General features: G+C 38.4%; 1 protein-coding gene across 2 annotated transcripts; it reads right to left on the bottom strand.

The window, feature by feature from the left end:
• Positions 1-2,481: 2,481 nt before the first annotated feature.
• On the bottom strand, positions 2,482-8,242 carry LOC136218019 (protein AE7). Of its 2 annotated transcripts, XM_066004742.1 has the most exons (7): positions 8,064-8,242; positions 7,241-7,261; positions 5,330-5,460; positions 5,077-5,180; positions 4,880-4,979; positions 3,222-3,267; positions 2,482-2,864 (listed from the first exon to the last, which is right to left on the bottom strand). In XM_066004742.1, exons 3-7 carry the CDS (start codon positions 5,453-5,455, stop codon positions 2,764-2,766), a joined length of 477 nt encoding a protein of 158 aa, XP_065860814.1. In that variant the 5' UTR covers positions 5,456-5,460; positions 7,241-7,261; positions 8,064-8,242; the 3' UTR covers positions 2,482-2,763. The 2 variants fall into 2 exon arrangements, with proteins under 2 accessions (XP_065860814.1, XP_065860813.1); XM_066004741.1 differs by lacking the exon at positions 7,241-7,261 and having other exon boundaries at positions 8,064-8,241.
• Positions 8,243-19,282: the final 11,040 nt, after the last annotated feature.

Consider the following 19,282-nt stretch of genomic DNA (forward strand, 5'->3'; position numbering starts at 1 on the left):
GTAAGTTGACATTTTTCCCCTCAACACTATTATCAATCTACTAGCCTTCCACATAAAACTGACTTGATCGTCGGAGAGTTTTCCCGGAGATCCTGTCTCCGGTTTTGTTTTGCAGGTAACTACGACGAGGACCATCGAATTAAATCTGACAAGTTATCACCTAGCTAAGTATCAAAATGTCAAATCAGTTGTCGAGATTTCATTTGTTTCACGTGTCTTAGATGGACAATAAACATCATTGAGAGTTGTTTTATATATATTATATTTGTGTAGTTTTATTAATTTGTGCTTAATAAAGTGGTTAGAAATTTGTGTTCTAGGATGATAATTGTTGTTAAGTTTTGTTATAAAACAATGTAATATATATTTTGTACATGTTATTCAAGATACAATGTAAGTATTAATTTTGGTTAATGTGTACTCTTATTTTTTGGTATACAAAATATTAATTTTGGTTCATAATATAAGTTATTTGTCACGGGCACTTGTCAATGCATATTATAAAAAATCATAATAGTAACGGATTTAACCGTCTGTTACAAATTTATTTATAACGCCTGTAATTATAACCAGTAAATGCCCTATTTTTTACTCATTACTAATAAACATTTTTCCATTAGTTCCTCTTGCGGTGCAAATTTTCCTTAAGTTTTATACCGAAGAAAACAAACCACGATCGTTTGGGAATCCCACAAATAAAAAGCAAAATTGAGAGTAGGAAAAAACCCTAGATAGTGATCGGCTCTTCAATCATCTCACGAGTGGTTAGTTATGTAGTAGATATGGCTATCCTTATTGCTATAAAATCTTATCCTTATTCCAGGGAGGAGCTTCATTCAATAGCACAGAAATAGAACCTTATTTTTATTCACCTCATCATACAAATTTTAATATTTTATACTAAAATTATTATCATTAGTGATATTGATTTGAAAATAATTAGCTTAGATATATATTGATTGTGAAAATTAGAACCAATAGGGTTGGTGGAAAAACATTTAACCTTAAATTGAGGTAACAAAGGGTTTAAAGCACCTTAGTGGTTGGACATGTGGTCCTTTCCCAGTTAAATCCGTGGATACAATTATAGATTGTCAAATTTAGTTGATGCTGACTTCAATAATTCAACCAAAACACTTTCAGTTTGACTTTCAAATTTCATATAATTTGGTCCAACCGATTTATCTGGTCCACTTTACTTTTCATATTTGTGTTTATTAACAAAAAAAAAAAAAAAACATTAGATGGCTCAACGGTCAAGAAATGACTCTCATAACACTCCCATTTAGGTTTAATTTCCATTGTCATTGTTGGAGTTCTATAAATATAGCAATATGTAAATTCTCTCGTAAATTCCTCTGTGATTTTAAGGGTTTCTCAATGTCTCTAGCCCTAAACGGAAAATACTCCTCCCTCTAAACCTTTTTTTTTGTAAAACAAACAAAATAAAGTAAGTAAACCTTATGTTTAGGGGATTTTATATTAAACTCCGGGTATTCAACCTCAAATAAGCACATTCCATTTAGATTTTGACACTTATCAATTTAAAGACTCGTTTAATTTTTTTTAATACTCATTAGGGTACAAGCACCTCGTCATCACTGCGGTTCTCTGATTGATAGCAGTTCTGAAGGTGGAGATGCGAATAGTTGGGTTTATTTAGAGAACCAGGAATACCAACTTCTATGATTAACTACCAATTCTTAGAAGAAATAGGAAGGGGCAAAATGATCTGCTCCCAAACAATAACTCCAAGTTCCAAATCCTAAAAGTCCCAAATCTTGAAAACCTCTCAGCCAAAAGATAATGCTTTGATTTGAATTAGTTTTTTCCTTATTATATTTTATGGGGTACTGTAATTTTTGGTCTAGATCTATTGAATTCCTTACTTCATTGATATGATGAAATCAAATTCAATGGAAAATTTTCATTTTTTTTTCCTAATGGAGATCGATGGCATGAATTGATAAAAAATGAATAAAAGGTTTCCTAATTTAGATGGAGGAATCAAAGCACATACCACAAATGTTGGTACTACAATTTTGACATCATCATCAGAGATAGTATGGAGGACTGCAGGAGATTACCGGTGGAAGGGTCAGAGATCGATGAAGGACTGAAGACGATGACCGGTGGAAGGGGCTGAGGAAAGGGGGCTGCTATTAAATTAAATACAAGGTTTTTGTTTGTTGATGATTTGGATTAAATGAGATACATGTGCCAATTTTTGTATTGAAGGTATTTGTTTGAGTTGGAATATCTGGACCTTACTATAAAATCCCTATGTGTAGACTTAGTAATAGGACCTTGCTATAAAATCCCTATGTGTAGACTAGTAAATAATAATATATGCACGCCCCAACCGCGTGCTGCCACATGGATCAAGTTGTGAAACCTATGCAACACAACCAGAATCTATGAAAAGCCATTTAACAACTTTGCGATCTCTTATAAGTTGATTGCGCATAATACAACACAACACAACTAAAATTCAAGGGTTTCTATTCTAAGAACAAATGTGATCAGTCAGTTGAGTTGAGGTGCTTAACAATGGATTATGTTCTCAAACAATACAATACCTTAATCAACTCTTATCTGCCATCATATGCATCATGAAAGCAATGACCAAAATTTATGTGGTACAAGGGGAACATTTATCATTTTGCAATCACAATTCCACATCAATTAACATTTCAAATAACTAACAAGGCTTTGTGAGAATCCTAATTTAGGCTAAGGAAGGCGATCACTGCAGATACGTGATCAAGAATACGACGGAGCCAAGCATTCATCAACCATATCCACAAGGTTAGGATTTTCTAAAGCTGCCGCCACCCGCTCTTTATCATTTAGTTGTTTATTAACTGCAAAAACGAAACAGTATTATGCGAAAGAATACCATTTCAAAACTTATGGGCACGCTCTTTACCAAGATTTTATAGTACTGAAACCCAGAAAAGGCAAAAGAGAGGACAGAGAGAGGGAGTGAGAAAATAAATATGCTAATGCCACAGCAAAAAAAAGCTGAGGTGGCAGAATGATTTTGTCCAGCCAATATAGGAAAGGCTACCAATCACCAGAAGGTGAAACCAGTTTTACATCTAACTTTTTAATGTCATGTTCTCTAACTGATTTTTTTTTTTTTAAATTGAAAATAATTCCTAACCACTCATTTGCACACCCCTTTAAGCAATATGCACCACATCAAAGATAGATTGTACCTGCAGCTTCAGTTGCATGGGTTCCAGGAGCGACCCTTATATCCACCTGAGCACAAATGAACGATGAGAATTATGAGAGAGAGAGAGGGAGAGGGGGAAAAAGTCACAAACACACAGCCATAGTTGTTAAATCGAGATACGACTCGTGACTCGAAATCTCATTTTAAAATATTATAAAAAAATAAAATATTAACCATATTTAACTTTAAATATAAGTCTAAAAATGAAATATTAATATCCAAATAGAAATATTGATCAAGTTAAATACTTAAATTAAAATTTAATACAATCCTAATAAAAGTTGAAGAGTCCTAATTATTTGAAGAGTCTTCTTTCAATTTTTTTTTTGATTAAAGGCCGGTTAACGAGAAAGTGCAAAAAACAGACATCCCAGCAATGCTGGCACCTCTGAAAATCACACCAAACCCGAACCAATATTATTAAAGAAAAAGAGAAAAGTTACAAGAATCCAATAACGAAAGCTCAAAACATGTATTGTACGTTTTTCTCATTTGTTGTATTGTTTGTAACAATAACAAATGAATTCATATAGATAGACATTAATGGATTACAATTTACAAAACAATCATTAATACCATTTATTATTTCCTGCACAGTATTAAATATTTAGACTTTCCAGCACCTGTCTTTACATTTTCCATTTAATTTTTTTTTTTAAGCTAATGACATGACTCGACCGACTCGGGTGACTCGGCCGAACCAACGATTCGGCCGAGTCATGGCTGATTCAGGTGGATTTCGAGTCAGACCATAGAGTCGACTCGAAATCCACCTGACTCGTATCGACTCGTACGAGTCGCGTAATAACTATGCTACACAGCAACTCAATGTCTTAAACTCAACAAACAATTAAAGGTATCAATCTCAATAAGACCTTACCTCCCCTTGAGCCCTTTCCTTACCTTTCTGTAGAATAGGAACCTTGAGGCATTTCGTTCTGGTAACGAATAGGTTCGTGTACTCTCTATCTTTACTTAGTCCGAAGTAAGGCTTTCTTGCCTCATCTGTTATTACGTAATATCCCTCTCTATTCTATACTACGTGTTACCTTAGTGTAAGCCTGGGTAAGGTATAGTTCAGGTTACAGAGGTGGACTACTGCTCTGGTTAGGGCCTAATCCCTATAAGGGAACCCTCTCCCTGGTTCCAAGGAAGCTTATCAGCTAACCCCTCCAATTGAAAAAAAAAAAAATTGTTCACAATTGATAAAAAAAATTCAGCAAGCAAGTAAAGCAAATGTATGTTTTCCCTTGCAATAGTGAAGGAAGGAATATCTGACCCAAAGTGTATGTTTTCCTTAAGTTCTACTCTCTTTACTTGATTTTACATTTTCCTATGCAATTATTAAAGATATTTGGTATACATTACAAATTTTTGAGCCTTAATTTCTATCAAGTCCATGTGTTCCACTAACTTTTCATAATTGTTACTCCTAGAAAAGTCCTAATCCTTCAAGCATCACAAATACATCTATCTTTTGCTATTCTCCATGCGTGGAAATCAAACTGAAGGACTACTACAGGACATTAGAACCTTAATTTGATGAACCACAGGAAACTGAAGGACTGAATTATAAGTTTAATATCCTACAGCTTTGCCATAACCATTTAATACCAGAACAGAAGACCTTATGAGTACCTTGTAACGAGAAGGCAAGCTTCTCATAAGTTTGACCCGCAAACAAAGACCAATAACTGTTGCCATACTACAATGTTCAACTGTTGGGGTAAATGTCACTCTGCAAAATAACAAGATTATTCATATTATAAAAATAAGACAAAATAAAAATCATGAACAGAAAAAAAGCAAAAGAATTAGGATGGAAGATTTACTACCTAACATAACTCTTCTGGTCATTAACTTCAATTGCATCCTCTGTTATGACTTTAAGCTCTTCCAATGAATAAGGATGCTCAGGATCTTTTATGTCCCGAATATGATTTAAGAATGTCAAGAAAATACAGTGCATTTAAGAATTGTTGTTCTGCATGTTGAAAAAAAAAACAAACTGCACCTCATAACAGCCTAACATTTATTTATCATTGGACATACTAAATTTGCAAGAAGGAAAAACAGGTGAAAAAGGATATCAAAAATTTCCAGCTGATCAATTGGCTCAACAGCAAACTCATCAGGATCACTTCGGGCGCTTCGAACCCTGCATTCTTTCTTTTGATAGACTACAGGATTGGGGTTTATAAGGCCAGTAACCATTTTCCCTATTCAAAGAAATAAAAAGGTTGTGATAAAGAGAAAATGCATTCCAAGAAACAAAATGGACAGCAAGCAGCTTATCATGCTACTACAGATATTGTCTTTGCAAAGAATGACCCAAAAAAGAAGAGCAGATGCCTTCTATGACTTACAGTTGAGAAGTGATTCAGCAATTTTTTACTCAGACTGTCCAATTAAATAATGGCATAAAGGATTGACAGCAAGCCAATAAATACCATCTTGGAAGAAGCAATAAAACAAGATATGCAACACTATGCCACACATAATATCTCAAAGAGACTATGTGGAGCAACAAAACTCATTCTTCCATATTTGAAATCCCAAATGCCTAATAAATATGTGTCAGCATTAGAACAAAGTTGAAATGTCTTTATTAGTCATATTATAAAATTAAGTCTCTAACTGTAAACACCCACAAACAAAAACGAAGTTGAAGGGAACTAAACTTGGGCGTAAATGGCATACCCAAGGACTGGAAATTTTCACCCTAAATCACTAGAGACTATCAAATCATAAATACTGAAAACAGCAGGAGTCTATCAAACCAAGAAATCCAAATACCCATCATTAAAATAAGAATCATCAAGTAAAGCTGCACAAAACCACCGATCTGTTCACTTAAAAACATAGCTCTCCTATAAATAAAACAACAAAAACAGCACTAATTGTTAAGGATTTTAAAAGAAAAAAAAATATAAGTACCACATTCCTCATTTCACATAAATAGTTAGCTACAAACGATTTAAACATTCGAAGTCAATAAGGAAAAATTCTCATCTCTCAGTTTCATTAAAACCTTCAAAAGCTGAACTTATTAGCAATCCAACTTTACACAGCTTAAAAATCAGACAAGACAAGATAATAAAAATCCATTTCACAACCACTTAAATCGTCACTATCAGTACTCTAAAACCCATTAGCAAATAATTTAAACACTATAAATTTGAAAGTATACGAACAGAAAGGATATAAGCCACCACCAATATGTAAAATCAATGCTCTTGTCCATCCTACAATCGATTGGTTTTCACCCTCCCAGGTGTCCCATTTCATAGGAATGTAAGGACAAACAGATTATAGGCATAGCAAACCCCACAGAAGCAACTCCATTATAGCCCCAGAAATGGTTTGGAATAATTATAAACAAGCGTTAGTATACCCATCAACACAAAGAATGCTTAATCATCATGGGTTTAACGAATAATACCATTTTAGGCCTTCATATTGTAAGCATGGATATAAAAATTAACGAGAAAGCAATTAAAATTTTCTGAAGCAATCACGTTTGAAGATTAGGGCAGCGGAGTTATGCCAAAACTAGTAGAAGAAACAATATTCCAAACATTTCTTTGTTCCAAAATTCATGACCATAAAGAAGATTTATTTAAGAAAAAGATCAATTGAAATGCAGAGAGATAGGTAATAAGAAATGGAAAGAGAAATGTAAGCAAACATAATTTGGTTCTAAGAAGAGGAAAGCAAATCCAATTATAGGAGACTGAAATCAATGAATGAAGGAAAAGAAAGTAGATTAAGAAAAATGTTTCGACAATTAAACGTCAAAGTATTTCAACCGTAACTGCTAGAAAATTTCACAGACAGCTCTGGAAACTTTCAAAACAGCCTCAAGAAGTTGAGATCGTGAAGTCCAAAATCAATAAGAGGGATTCAAATTTTCGGTAAATAAAAAAGCACATAAGTATGAGCAATTACTATTGAAGATATCTAGAAAGAAGTTGAGCATATAAGACCGTTGGAGAATACCTCGAATAGGAGTGCAAAATCCTGTGAATGGTGAAAACGCATGAACTGCTTAGTAGGGTCAAATACAGGAATGCTACGCTAGGGGTGCAAATTTTACAACTGCGTATATAATTATTTTTTCACGATATAAAATCTAGCTACCGATAATTTCAATAAAAGACAGATTAAAAAATGTTAACAAATATTCTTTTACATATACTGATAATTATTTCTTGTTAATAAAAGGCAACGAGCTTCCGGCAACATAGTAGGTGGCAAATATAACCTCAGAGAAGCTTGAAAATAAAAATAAGTCAGGATTCAATCAAGATCAACACCTTAAGGCCCTATTCTAACCCAGAATTAGTTTGCAAAAGAAAATAAACATACTCAGATGCTCGAAAAGAAAACGTATCCACCCACTTAGCCATAGACCCAACACAATTAATCACTAAAGCATTTCTCAGAGTCATCTGCTTTTAAATGATGACCAAAATTCTCATAATGATCTCAAACCTAATACTAGTCAAAAATCAAATATCCACCCTGGTTAACCCTATACTACCCTGTGTAGAAAAGATATGATATTGCACAAAAAGTAGGCAGAGAATTTACAGGATTTAGAAAGCACAAATCCCCAATTTTATCAGTTTCAACCCTAATATATCAAAATTTCAATCAATGAAATTATCAACACTAAATTACATTAAGCAATCAAATGATCAATACTAAGTTAACAAAGATATGAAATCAATCCCCAATTAGCAATTAATTTTTATAATTTCAATCCTAATAATTAATCTAAATACTAGGTCAAATAATGAAAATAATAAAAAGAAATTACCGGAGAAGATAGTTGGCTAGAGAGATGAGACAGAACGGAGGGATTCGCGGTGGTCAGAAGAGTCGCCGGCGCGAGGGAGGGCGGTAGTGACTGACCGTGCGAATAAATGAGGGAGAGGATGAGAGGGAGCTGTCGCAAAACAGAGAGTTAAAAAGAGGGGGTTGTGTAATTGTTGTTTAATTGAAAAGGTTATTATATATGTTTCGTAGCTTCTTTTTAAACAATGACGTACAGTCACTTTTTTGCAACAAAATATATATTTTGTAGTGAAAGATGAGAATTATGATTTCGAAACACCAAATTTTCAACAATCTCAACTTTTTTTTTATTAGACTCATGTCGGACCTTACTCGTGTTTCCCTGTCTCTTCGTGATTGGAATGAGAGTACCTTTGGTAATATTTTCTATGGAAAAAGCTTGGGGTGCAAAAAAGTCTAGCTGCTAGTCACGAATAGCCTCCTTAGACTAAAAAAAGCTGCTTAATAATAAACTTATTACTGTACCAAGAGGAACTATTTTGGTTCCAAAAATCCCGGGTCCAATGGTTAATGTTTGGTGATAGTAATACAAATTTCTTTCATTCCTCTACCATCATTCGCAGGCACCGGAATAAAGTCGAGGGGCTGCGATCGAAAGATGGTACATGGCAGTTGGACCCTTCGGTTCTGAAGGTAATGGCATATAGTTTTTTCAAGCTCCTATATATACAAGAAGTTTGTATTAGACCTCCCCTCCACTCTTTTCATACGTTCTCTGCATTCCCACAAGCCCGACCCATGACCTTTCTTGCCCTTTCAGTCATGATGAGTTCTGACTGACTATTTTCTCCATGGCACCTTTCAATGCGCCTAGGCCGATGGATTTCATACGTGTTTTTTACAAAAAAGATTGGGATTATGTTGCAGTAGTGCTGACCAGTTGTGTCATGCAGTTAATCACTATGATCCTTAAAGTTCCCAACCTTGTGACTTTGACTCATTTTCGCCCTATCAACTTATGTAATGTTGGGTATAAAGCCATAACGAAGTGTATACTGCATCGGCTGAAGTCTTTTTTGATGCATGTGCTTGGCCCTCATCAAAGCAGCTTTATTCCGGATCGGCAAATTACAGACAACATTATTCTTCTTCAAGAAGTTATTGTAACAAATTGTATTTCTGCGTAATTCTATTGATTGACAAATTGTCTATTTATACAGAGTACAGTTATTGTTGTATTCAATGACTAGTCTAGAGATTGGCCTAGATATCAGGAACTAACAGTAAGATACAAGGTTATCTATAATATATTCTCTAATACACCCCCGTAGTTGAAAGGTTCGGAGGCCGAACATTGAGACTAGTCCGGAAATCTTCGAAGAGCGGTGATGGCAACCCTTTGGTGAAGATGTCGGCTATCTGATACCGAGATGGGACGTGTAGAACACGGACTTCACCCTTAGCTACCCTTTCGCGAACAAAGTGAATATCCATCTCAACATGTTTGGTGCGATGGTGCTGCACTGGATTGCCACTGAGATATACAGCACTCACATTGTCACAATAGACCAAGGTGGATTTGGCAATTGGGCATCCTAGTTCAAGAAGTAGATTGCGGATCCAGCAGGTCTCAGATACAACATTTGCAACTCCACGGTACTCAGCTTCAGCACTAGACCTTGACAGTGTGGGCTGTCGTTTGGCGGACCAAGAAATGAGACTGTCTCCGAGGAAGACACAGTAACCAGAAGTGGATCGGCGGGTATCTGGACAGCCAGCCCAATCAGCATCGGTGTATGAAGTGAGTTGAGTAGGGGGTGATGCTAGCAGTGTAAGACCCATATCAAGTGTACCATGAACATACCGTAGGATGCGCTTAAGAGCGGCCATGTGTGATGTTTTGGGATCGTGCATGAACAAGCAAATCTGTTGTACTGCATAAGAGATGTCTGGTCTGGTCAGGGTCAGATACTGAAGAGCTCCAGCTAGTTTCCTGTATTCTGTAGGGTCGTGGTAGGCGGATCCAGATGAGATGCTGAGCTTTTGTTTGGTATCCACTGGAGTGTTAGCCGCGTTACATGAGCTAAGGCCGGCTTTCTCAATAATTTAGGATGCATATTTCTTTTGAGATAGGAATAGTGAGCCTGGGGATCGAGTGAGGAATAGTGAGCCTGGGGATCGAGTGACTGAAATTCCCAAGAAATAATGTAGCGGACCCAAATCTTTCATTGCAAATTCAGAGTTCAACTGAGACAGGATAGATGACTGAACCATATCGGAAGAAGTAACCAGAACAATGTCATCGACATATAGAAGAATGTAAGCAGTATCTGTACCTTGTCTATATACGAACAAAGAGTTGTCTGAAATGCTGTTGACAAATCCCACTTTGATGACAAAATTGGCGAAACGCTGATACCAGGCTCGAGGAGCCTGCTTAAGACCATAGAGAGATTTACGAAGTAAACAGACATGATCCGGATATAGAGAGTCCCGGAAGCCCAATGGCTGATGCATGTATACAGTTTCAGTGAGGTCGCCATGCAGAAAAGCATTCTTGACATCCAATTGTCGAATATTCCAATTTTTGGAAAGTGCTATACTGAGAACAGCCCTGATTGTTGCTGGTTTCACCACAGGGCTAAATGTTTCACCACAATCAACCCCAGCTAACTGTCCGGATCCATTTCCAACCAATCTAGCTTTGTATCGCTCAAAGGAGCCATCTGCATGTGTTTTGTGCCTGAAACTCCACCAACTACGAATAATATTAGCATTTTTGGGACGGGGTACGAGTACCCATGTCTTATTTTGAATTAAAGCCTCAAATTCATCAGTCATGGCCTGTGACCAATTTGGATCACTTAATGCAATGGATGGTGATTTAGGGACTGGGGATATGGCTGTCTGTTTGGAGGCGGAGAGGTTAAGCATACGACGTGGTTTTCGGATACCATTTTGGGCTCGTGTGGTCATGGTGTGGTTGGTGGGATTTACTTGGTGGTTTGTTGCTGTATCAGGTCGAGTAATGGATGCAAGGGGGGATGTCGAAGTTGGAGAATTGAGGGAGGATTGTCGTATAGATGAGGACGGGACTGACGCTGGCCGCGAGGCTGACGTCGGAGTTGGAGACTCGGAGTTAGACATTGACGGAGAGGGAGACGCGGTGGAGGAGGGTGACAGAAGTGACGACCCTGTTTTGGAGGGCGATGGTGAAGGCGACTCAGATTGAGAAGACGACAGAGAGGAAAACAGGGGACACGATGGGACTGACGCAGATTGACGATTTGGACTAGAAGAGACGGACGACGGTAAAGGGACAGGTGACATTGAGATTGGCGATAGGCCTGGAATTAGGCAATCATCGACTGCGGAAGGTGCCGAGACAGGAGACGCGCAAGTGTTTGGCTGTGAGCAGAAAGGGAATTTTGATTCGTCAAAGACGACGTGTCGAGAAATGATTATTTTGTTTTTAGATAGGTCGAAGCACTTGTATCCTCGATGATTAGATGGATAACCAAGAAAAACAAAAGGGAAGGAGCGAGCCTCTAGTTTGTGACGCGACACAGAGGGGATTAGGGGAAAACATAGACACCCAAAGATACGTAAGTGAGAGTAATTTGGATCTCGTTGGTAAAGAATTTTAGTGGGAGATTCGTATCCTAATATTTTATGAGGATATATATTGAGAAGATATGTTGCTAATTCAAGGGCGTGATGCCAAAGTTTAAAGGGGACGGAGGCGTGATTCATGACGGTTCGAATTAGATTATTGACTGTGCGAATTGTACGTTCAGATTTCCCATTCTGGGGAGAGGTGTATGGGCATGAGAATCGAAATTGCATGCCGTGTGTGAGACAGAATTGACGAAAAAGGTTATTATTAAATTCTCCCCCGTTATCGCACTGAAAAACCTTAATGTCGCGTTCAAATTGTGTGCGAATAAAGGAACGGAAGGTAAGAAAAACATTGTAAACTTGTGATTTATGTGCTAATGGGAATGTCCAAAGAAAATTAGTGTAATTATCCAGGAACAACACATAGTAACGATGACCACTCGAACTCATGACCGGAGATGTCCATATATCACTATGAATTAAATCAAAAGGCATACACGCAGAATTATTGGAGGAGTGAAATGGTAATTTTACTTGTTTTCCATTTATGCATGAAGAACAGACAGAATCATCCATAACTTTATTACAAGAAATAAAATTTTTATTGAGCAAGGCATTCAAAACAGGAAGCCCTGGATGTCCTAATCTACTATGCCAAACATTAGAAGACAAAACAGTAAAGACGGAAGGAGAGGACGGTGACTGGTGGTGACTAGACGCGACTGGATATAGGTCCCCGGTACTGTTATATCTCATGATATGATTGCCCGTCTGTAAATCCTTCACAGAAAAACCGAAAGGGTCAAATTCGACAGAAACTTGGTTATCTTTAGTGAATTGACGAACAGAGATAAGATTTTTGATAAGTTTAGGAGCATGCAAGACATTATTTAGATGCAAATGTTGAGTTTTAGTTTCTAGGATTGCATTACCAGATCCACAAACAGGTACACAGTGACCATTACCAACAATAATGTTTTCATTGAGGCTAGAATTAAAATAAGAAGTGAGTGTACCTTGTTGGGCTGTCATGTGAGAGGTGGCTCCGGTGTCCATATGCCACTGATCCGAAGGTGGTGCAATAGACATGGTATGCATGGCTTCTACGATGTCAGTAGGAGTGTAGGACGGATTGATCATACTGAGATGTGCTTGTGGTGTATTTGGGTGGGGACCCAGAATGCCTGATTGATGTTGTGGTCGGCCTGAATTGGACTGAGTTGGCCAATTGTTTGTCGGATAAGGGCAAGGAGGTGCCGCCCACGGCTGTTGTGGAGCCCAAGGGAGTGAATAACCCCATGGGAGGTTGTATGGTGTCCGATAGGAGGGGGAGCCGAAGTAACGCGGACCATCGCGATTGTAACCTCTGCCGCGATAATGGTGTCGGCTGCCGTGTCTCCCCCCATGGTTGTAGTGATTAGGGCGAGGGAGCGCAGGGCGCATGGGTGGAAAATAGGCCGGTGAATTTGTGGAATCGGTACTGGCGGCGGTAAGGGCAACAGAATCGGACGGTGGTATGGTCTTACGAGAGCGGGCTGTTTCTTCTAATATGAGCATGGAGCGAGCCTTTTGGAAGGAGGAAAGGGGGTCCCCGTGTCTGATCTGAGTCCCAATAGTATCGTAAGCATCAGTCAAACCGGAAATAAGTTGTAAGACCATTTGATCGTTCGTGACAGGGCAATCCACATTAGACAATTGATCAGATAGGGACTTGAGTTATTGGCAATAGGAGGAGATGTCAGAGAAACTGTCGAGCTTGAGCTTGGAGAATTCTTGTTGAAGAAATAGAGCCCGAGAGTGCTTGTTGTCAGAAAAAATGTCTTGTAATCGGGTCCAGGCCCTGGCTGTCGTGGAATCGGCTACAATGATTGTGTTTAATAGGTCAAGAGAGATTGTACTGTAAATCCATTGTAGAACAACAGCGTCAATACGGGTCCAAAGGGCGGGGTTCGATTGTTTGAGGTTTGGAGTGTTAGGAGGAGGCAAGATGTGATCAAGAACCTGGAAAGCCGTAGTGTGAAGTTTGAATAGGGCAGCCCATGTGGGATATTGGCCTTTCTCGATGTCTAGGGTTATTTTGATGAATGTAGATATGTTTGAGACGTTGAGAGCAGGATGGGTGGTAATGGCGGTGTCTGTGTTTGTGGTGTTTGAGGTGGCGGTATTGGAAGTGGCGGTAGCAGAATTGGTGGAATTAGTCGACATTTTGGTGTTGAGGGAGGGAGGTCGAACAGAATCGGAAATTTAGGGAGGTGAGGATGAGAGTGCGATCAACCAGTGGTGGTGATCAGGGAGGAGCGGCGGTGGCCGGATAGAATAGGGTAGGGTGCGGCGGCGGTAGCCGAGAGGTGAGGAAGAAGATATTTAGGGTTTTAGGTATTTTGCTCTGATACCATGTAACAAATTGTATTTCTGCGTAATTCTATTGATTGACAAATTGTCTATTTATACAGAGTACAGTTATTGTTGTATTCAATGACTAGTCTAGAGATTGACCTAGATATCAGGAACTAACAGTAAGATACAAGGTTATCTATAATATATTCTCTAATAGTTATCTGCTCTCTTAAGCAACGAAAAGGAAAAAAGTTTACATGGTTTTAAAGCTCTATCTTGAAAAAGATTATGACCGCGTGAACTAGAATTTTCTTAGGGCCATGCTTTTCTCGCTGGGGCTGCCTGCTACCCTAGTTTTGATTATTATGTCTTGTGTGTCCTCTGCTATATGAATGTCATATGTAATGGTGAAAAAACTGAGTGCTTCTCTGCATCTGGTGGGTTATGATAGGGCGATCCGTTATCTCCATATTGTTTGTCCTCTGCTTGGAATGATAGAGCCATCTCATCTCTGACACTATTGCCTTAGGCTCTTGGCACCCTATTAAACTCTCTAGAACCGGATTAGAACTCTCTCCCGTTTTTTTACAGATGACATTGTCCTTCTTGCTGAAGCTTCTATCGAGTAGGCTAGTCTAATAAAAAAATCTTGGCGCAATTTTGTGAGTGCTTAGGGCAGAAGGACAATTTTATTAAGTGCTATTTTTTTTAAATAATTTACATCAAGATCATAAGGCTGATATTTGTACTGAGCTGCACATTAACACGACAAAGAATCTGGGTCAGTATCTTGGGGTTCTGATCATTCATGACCGCATCACTAAGCACACTTATCAGCATGTCTTAGATCGGGCTAAGTCTCGCCTCGCGGGATGGAAATCAAAGTCTCTTTCGCTCGCCCACAGAGCAACGTTGGTCCATTTGGTGCTGCCAACCTTACCAATGTATACTATGCAAACCGTGATGATCCCGGGTAGTATTTGTAATCACCTAGATGCCTTGAATAAACGTTTTTTTTTTGTGCGAAGGAGGGCGAGCGTAAAGTTAGCCTTGTTAATTGGGACATTGTTTGTGGTTCGAAACACCAAGGGGACTTAGACATTCATTGTTCTCACCTTTGTAACATCGGTTTTGCCTCGAAATTAAGCTCGCACTGCATCAACAAACCTGGAATTCTTTGGGTTCGGTTCTTATGAAAAAGTATGCTGGGGATGCTAGTGATTTGCGTATGTTCCGTCCAAAAGCAAACCAAAGTTCTGTCTGGAAATGCATTATCATATGCACTGCTCTTCTTCGTAAGGGTATTGGTCACACTATCTTTGATGGAAGAGTGCCCTGTTCTGGCTCGATCGATGGGTGAATGATGTTCCACTTAGCATTTTGGCCTCAAATCCAGTTCCAGACACAAATTTCTATCAACATGTTGCGAGTTATTAGTAGGACAATGGTAGTTGGAAGTGGGATCATATCAGCCCCTATCTCCTGAACTCTTGGCTCTTGAAAATTGCATCGCAGATGGTAATGGGTTTGGGTAGTGGAAATGATGGCTGGTTCTGGTGCCCATCGAGGCTGTCGGTATACAAATAAATCTGTGTACGAGCTTGTTGCGAGCATGGTGTATATTTCTTCCACAGATACTGGTCATTTTGATTGGAATATCATTTAGAAGCTAGGGGTCTCCGAGAAAATACAATAATTTTTATGGCTTGTTATGCATAAAAGTATCTTGTCTAATGTGAATCGGGTGCGACGTCATTTAAGCAGTACTGATCGGTGTAAGGCCTGTGCTGGATCAAAATCGACCTTACATCTCCTTCGTGACTACCCAACTGCTGCAAAAATTTGGAAAGAACTCGGTGCATGGGATTTTTTACTGCTATTTATGATGCTGGCAACGGGGTAATTTTTCGTTGCATATCAGCCACGTTTCGATTAATTGGTCCTTCCTCTTCACTGTGACCTGTGGGCAGATTTGGAGATGGCGTAATCTTCATGTTTTTGAGGATAATCTGGAGAGTATTGGTAATAAGCTTCCGTTCTTATTTGATCAAGCTTTTGAGTACGAAGGTGTGTAATCTTCATGGCTTAGTGTCTACTAGAGTGGGTTGGAAGCCTCCTGAAGCTGATTGGGTGAAAGTTAATTGTGACGAGGCTAGTAAAGGGAATCCAGGACTTGCTTCGACAGGGGGAGCTTATTCGTGATACAAATGGGAACTGATTAAGAGGTTTCACTTGCAAACTTGGTGTTTGTACTGCTGTACTTTCCGAGCTTTAGGGGCTTTACTATGGGATTTTGACTTGGCTTGGACTTGCTTTTCGTAAAATGTTTATGGAGTTGGGTTCAAAAGTGGCCCTTTATTGGAACTATTATACATTTACCATTCTACCCTTTGTATTTTTAGGTTTTATTTCTGTCTTTCATTTGTAATCGCTGCTCCTATAAAGTGCAGCCCCTGACTCTGTTTTCATTAATGAGAAATATCTGATTCTCAAGTTCTCTAAATACTCTCTAGTTTCTTTATGGTATCAGAGCTTATGGTGTAATTGATCGATCCTTCCTATATGGTGAAATCTACCTATAAGCAAGTATTACAAACTGGAAGAAGCATTGAGGGCGCAGAATCAGACGAAGACAATTCTCATCAATCTGATTACTCAGATTCAAATCCAGATTCAGATTCATCCGCTACAGAATCCTCAAATCACACAGAGATTAACAATTCCGCCATGAATCAAAATGCAAAAGCGTATGGATCTGTTCAGAATAACGACAATACAGGTCTCGTTCTTGTTTCAGCGTTACTAACCGGAAAGAATTATCTCTCTTGGAGTCACGCAATGATCCGAGCTCTGCAAGCCAAACGCAAGCTCGATTACATATTGAAGGAGGATCTCAAACCAGAGAAGACAGCAGAGACTTATGCTCGTTGGGAGGAGGTTGATAGTTTGGTTTTCTCCTGGATAATCAACGCGATTTCTAAAGAATATGCTGAAGGTTTCATGTATGCAACCTCATCATTTAGTCTGTGGAAAGAGATCAAGCAGAGATTTGGCGAGAATAATGGCGTGCTGTTCTTTCATCTCAAGCAGGAGGTTGGATCGATTTTACAAGGTACTTTATCTGTTACCTCTTACTTTACCAAACAGAAGAAAATTTGGGACGAAATGACAACATTGCGTCCATTACCTACTTGTACCTGTGGTAAGGCTCGCGATGTCATTCAGAAGTTCTATGATGAGGATCAACTAATGTTGTTCCTGGCTGGTTTAAATAATGAATTTGAACATGTCAGAAATCAAGTATTATTGCTAGATCCCTACCCTAGCCTCAACAAGGCGTTCTCAATGATCTTAAGAGTTGAAAAGCAAAAGGATCTGCAATTAGAATCTACATTTGAGCTATCTCAATCTGCAGTTAATGTTGTATCAAATTCTTATAAGCCTAAGGTTGATGATAAGAAAAAGAAGTCAGTGTTGACAAAAGAGGAAAAGTTCTGTGTTCATTGTCAAAAAGGAGGCCATATCAAGGAGGAATGTTTCAAAATTGTTGGTTACCCTGATTGGTTCAAAGGAAACATTAAGAAGAAGAAATCACAGGTTTCACAAGCTAACTTGTTTCATGAAGGAAATGCAGGAGGATCTCTATCACCTTGTGATGCAGAAGCAGATGATAGCAGAAGCAGTTCTCAAAAGGATATGTTTGAGAAAGGAATGAGTCAGATGATTCAGAAGGAGATGTATAATTTCTTCACCAAAGGCAAATTCACACCAGATACATAGTTTACTGCTTTTGCCAATGAGTGTAGTGGTAACACCTTAGCACTTACAACTCTTACAACTCTAAATACTTCTCTGACTGTTGTTGATCATATTTTGATTGTTGATTCTGGTGCAAGTGCTCATATGTGTCATGAACAGTCCTTATTTGCTACTTTAGGCAAGATCACATGTCCTAGGGTTGTATTTTTACCAGATGGTTCAAGACAGTCCATTACGCATGTTGGCACTATAAATATTACTCCTACACTGCAACTGAAGAATGTTTTATTCATTCCAACTTTTAAATACAATTTGTTGTCTGTTGGGAAGTTACTTATGGATAACAGAGTTAGCATCCAATTTTCAACTACACAATGTATATTACAGGACCTGGGTACTAGTAGAAGTGTTGTATGTGGCATACTAGTGGATGGATTATACCAGTTAAAGCAAGCTCATGTAGGTTCTGCAGTTAATGGAGGGATGGATTTGTCTTCAGTTACTACATCAGAGATTGATAATAATGTTTTGTGGCACATCAGGTTAGGTCATGCTTCTTCACATAAATTGTTGCATATGCCTAATTTGAATTGTAAGATTGATGATTTGGTATGTGACATTTGTCATAAAGCAAAACAGCATAGACTAGCTTTTACTCTTAGTTCTATAAAAACTACAGCTGTGTTTGAAATGTTACATGTAGATGTGTGGGGGCCTTACAGACAAGCCTCTTTGTCTGGGGCAAGATTTATGTTGACTATTGTGGATGACTACTCACGTATTACATGGACTTATCTGTTTGTTTCTAAGGATCAAGTTTCTACTTTGCTGCAAACTTTTATTGCTATGGCACATACACAGTTCAATGCACAAATTAAAGTTATAAGGACAGATAATGGGACAGAGTTTACTAGTTTTAAGACTCAGGCATTGTTTCAACAATTTGGCATTATTCATCAAAAGACTTGCAGCTACACACCACAGCAAAATGGTGTGGTAGAAAGGCGCCATCGTTTTCTAGCAGAAACAGCCAGGGCCTTATTGTTCCAAGCCAACTTATCAAATCAGTTTTGGGGAGAAGCAATGCTCCACGCCACTTTTCTTATTAATCTCCTGCCAACTAAAGTCTTAGATTGGGCCAGTCCTTACTCAGTGTTCTACAAAAGGGAGCCAGATTTGTCTCAAATAAGAAGTTTTGGGTGCCTATGCTATGTTACAGATGTTATCCCATATAAAGATAAATTTGCACCCCACACATTCAAAGGCTTATACTTGGGTCTTTCATTTGGCCAAAAAGGAAGTAAAGTCTATAATCTAACTACTCACAAAATCTATGTTTCTAGAGAGGTGCAGTTCTATGAACATGTGTTTCCTGGTTATGTTAATTCTACTTCTTCTTCTTCATACATTCCACAACCCATTCCTCTTTTGCCAAATGCAGAATATACACCGATTGCATCTCAACCAAATGTTGCATCTCAACCAAATGTTTCCTCACCTACCCCTTCCACTTTATCAAATTCCAAT

Source organism: Euphorbia lathyris, chromosome 2 (genome assembly GCF_963576675.1).
Source record: "Euphorbia lathyris chromosome 2, ddEupLath1.1, whole genome shotgun sequence".
NCBI lineage: Eukaryota > Viridiplantae > Streptophyta > Magnoliopsida > Malpighiales > Euphorbiaceae > Euphorbia > Euphorbia lathyris.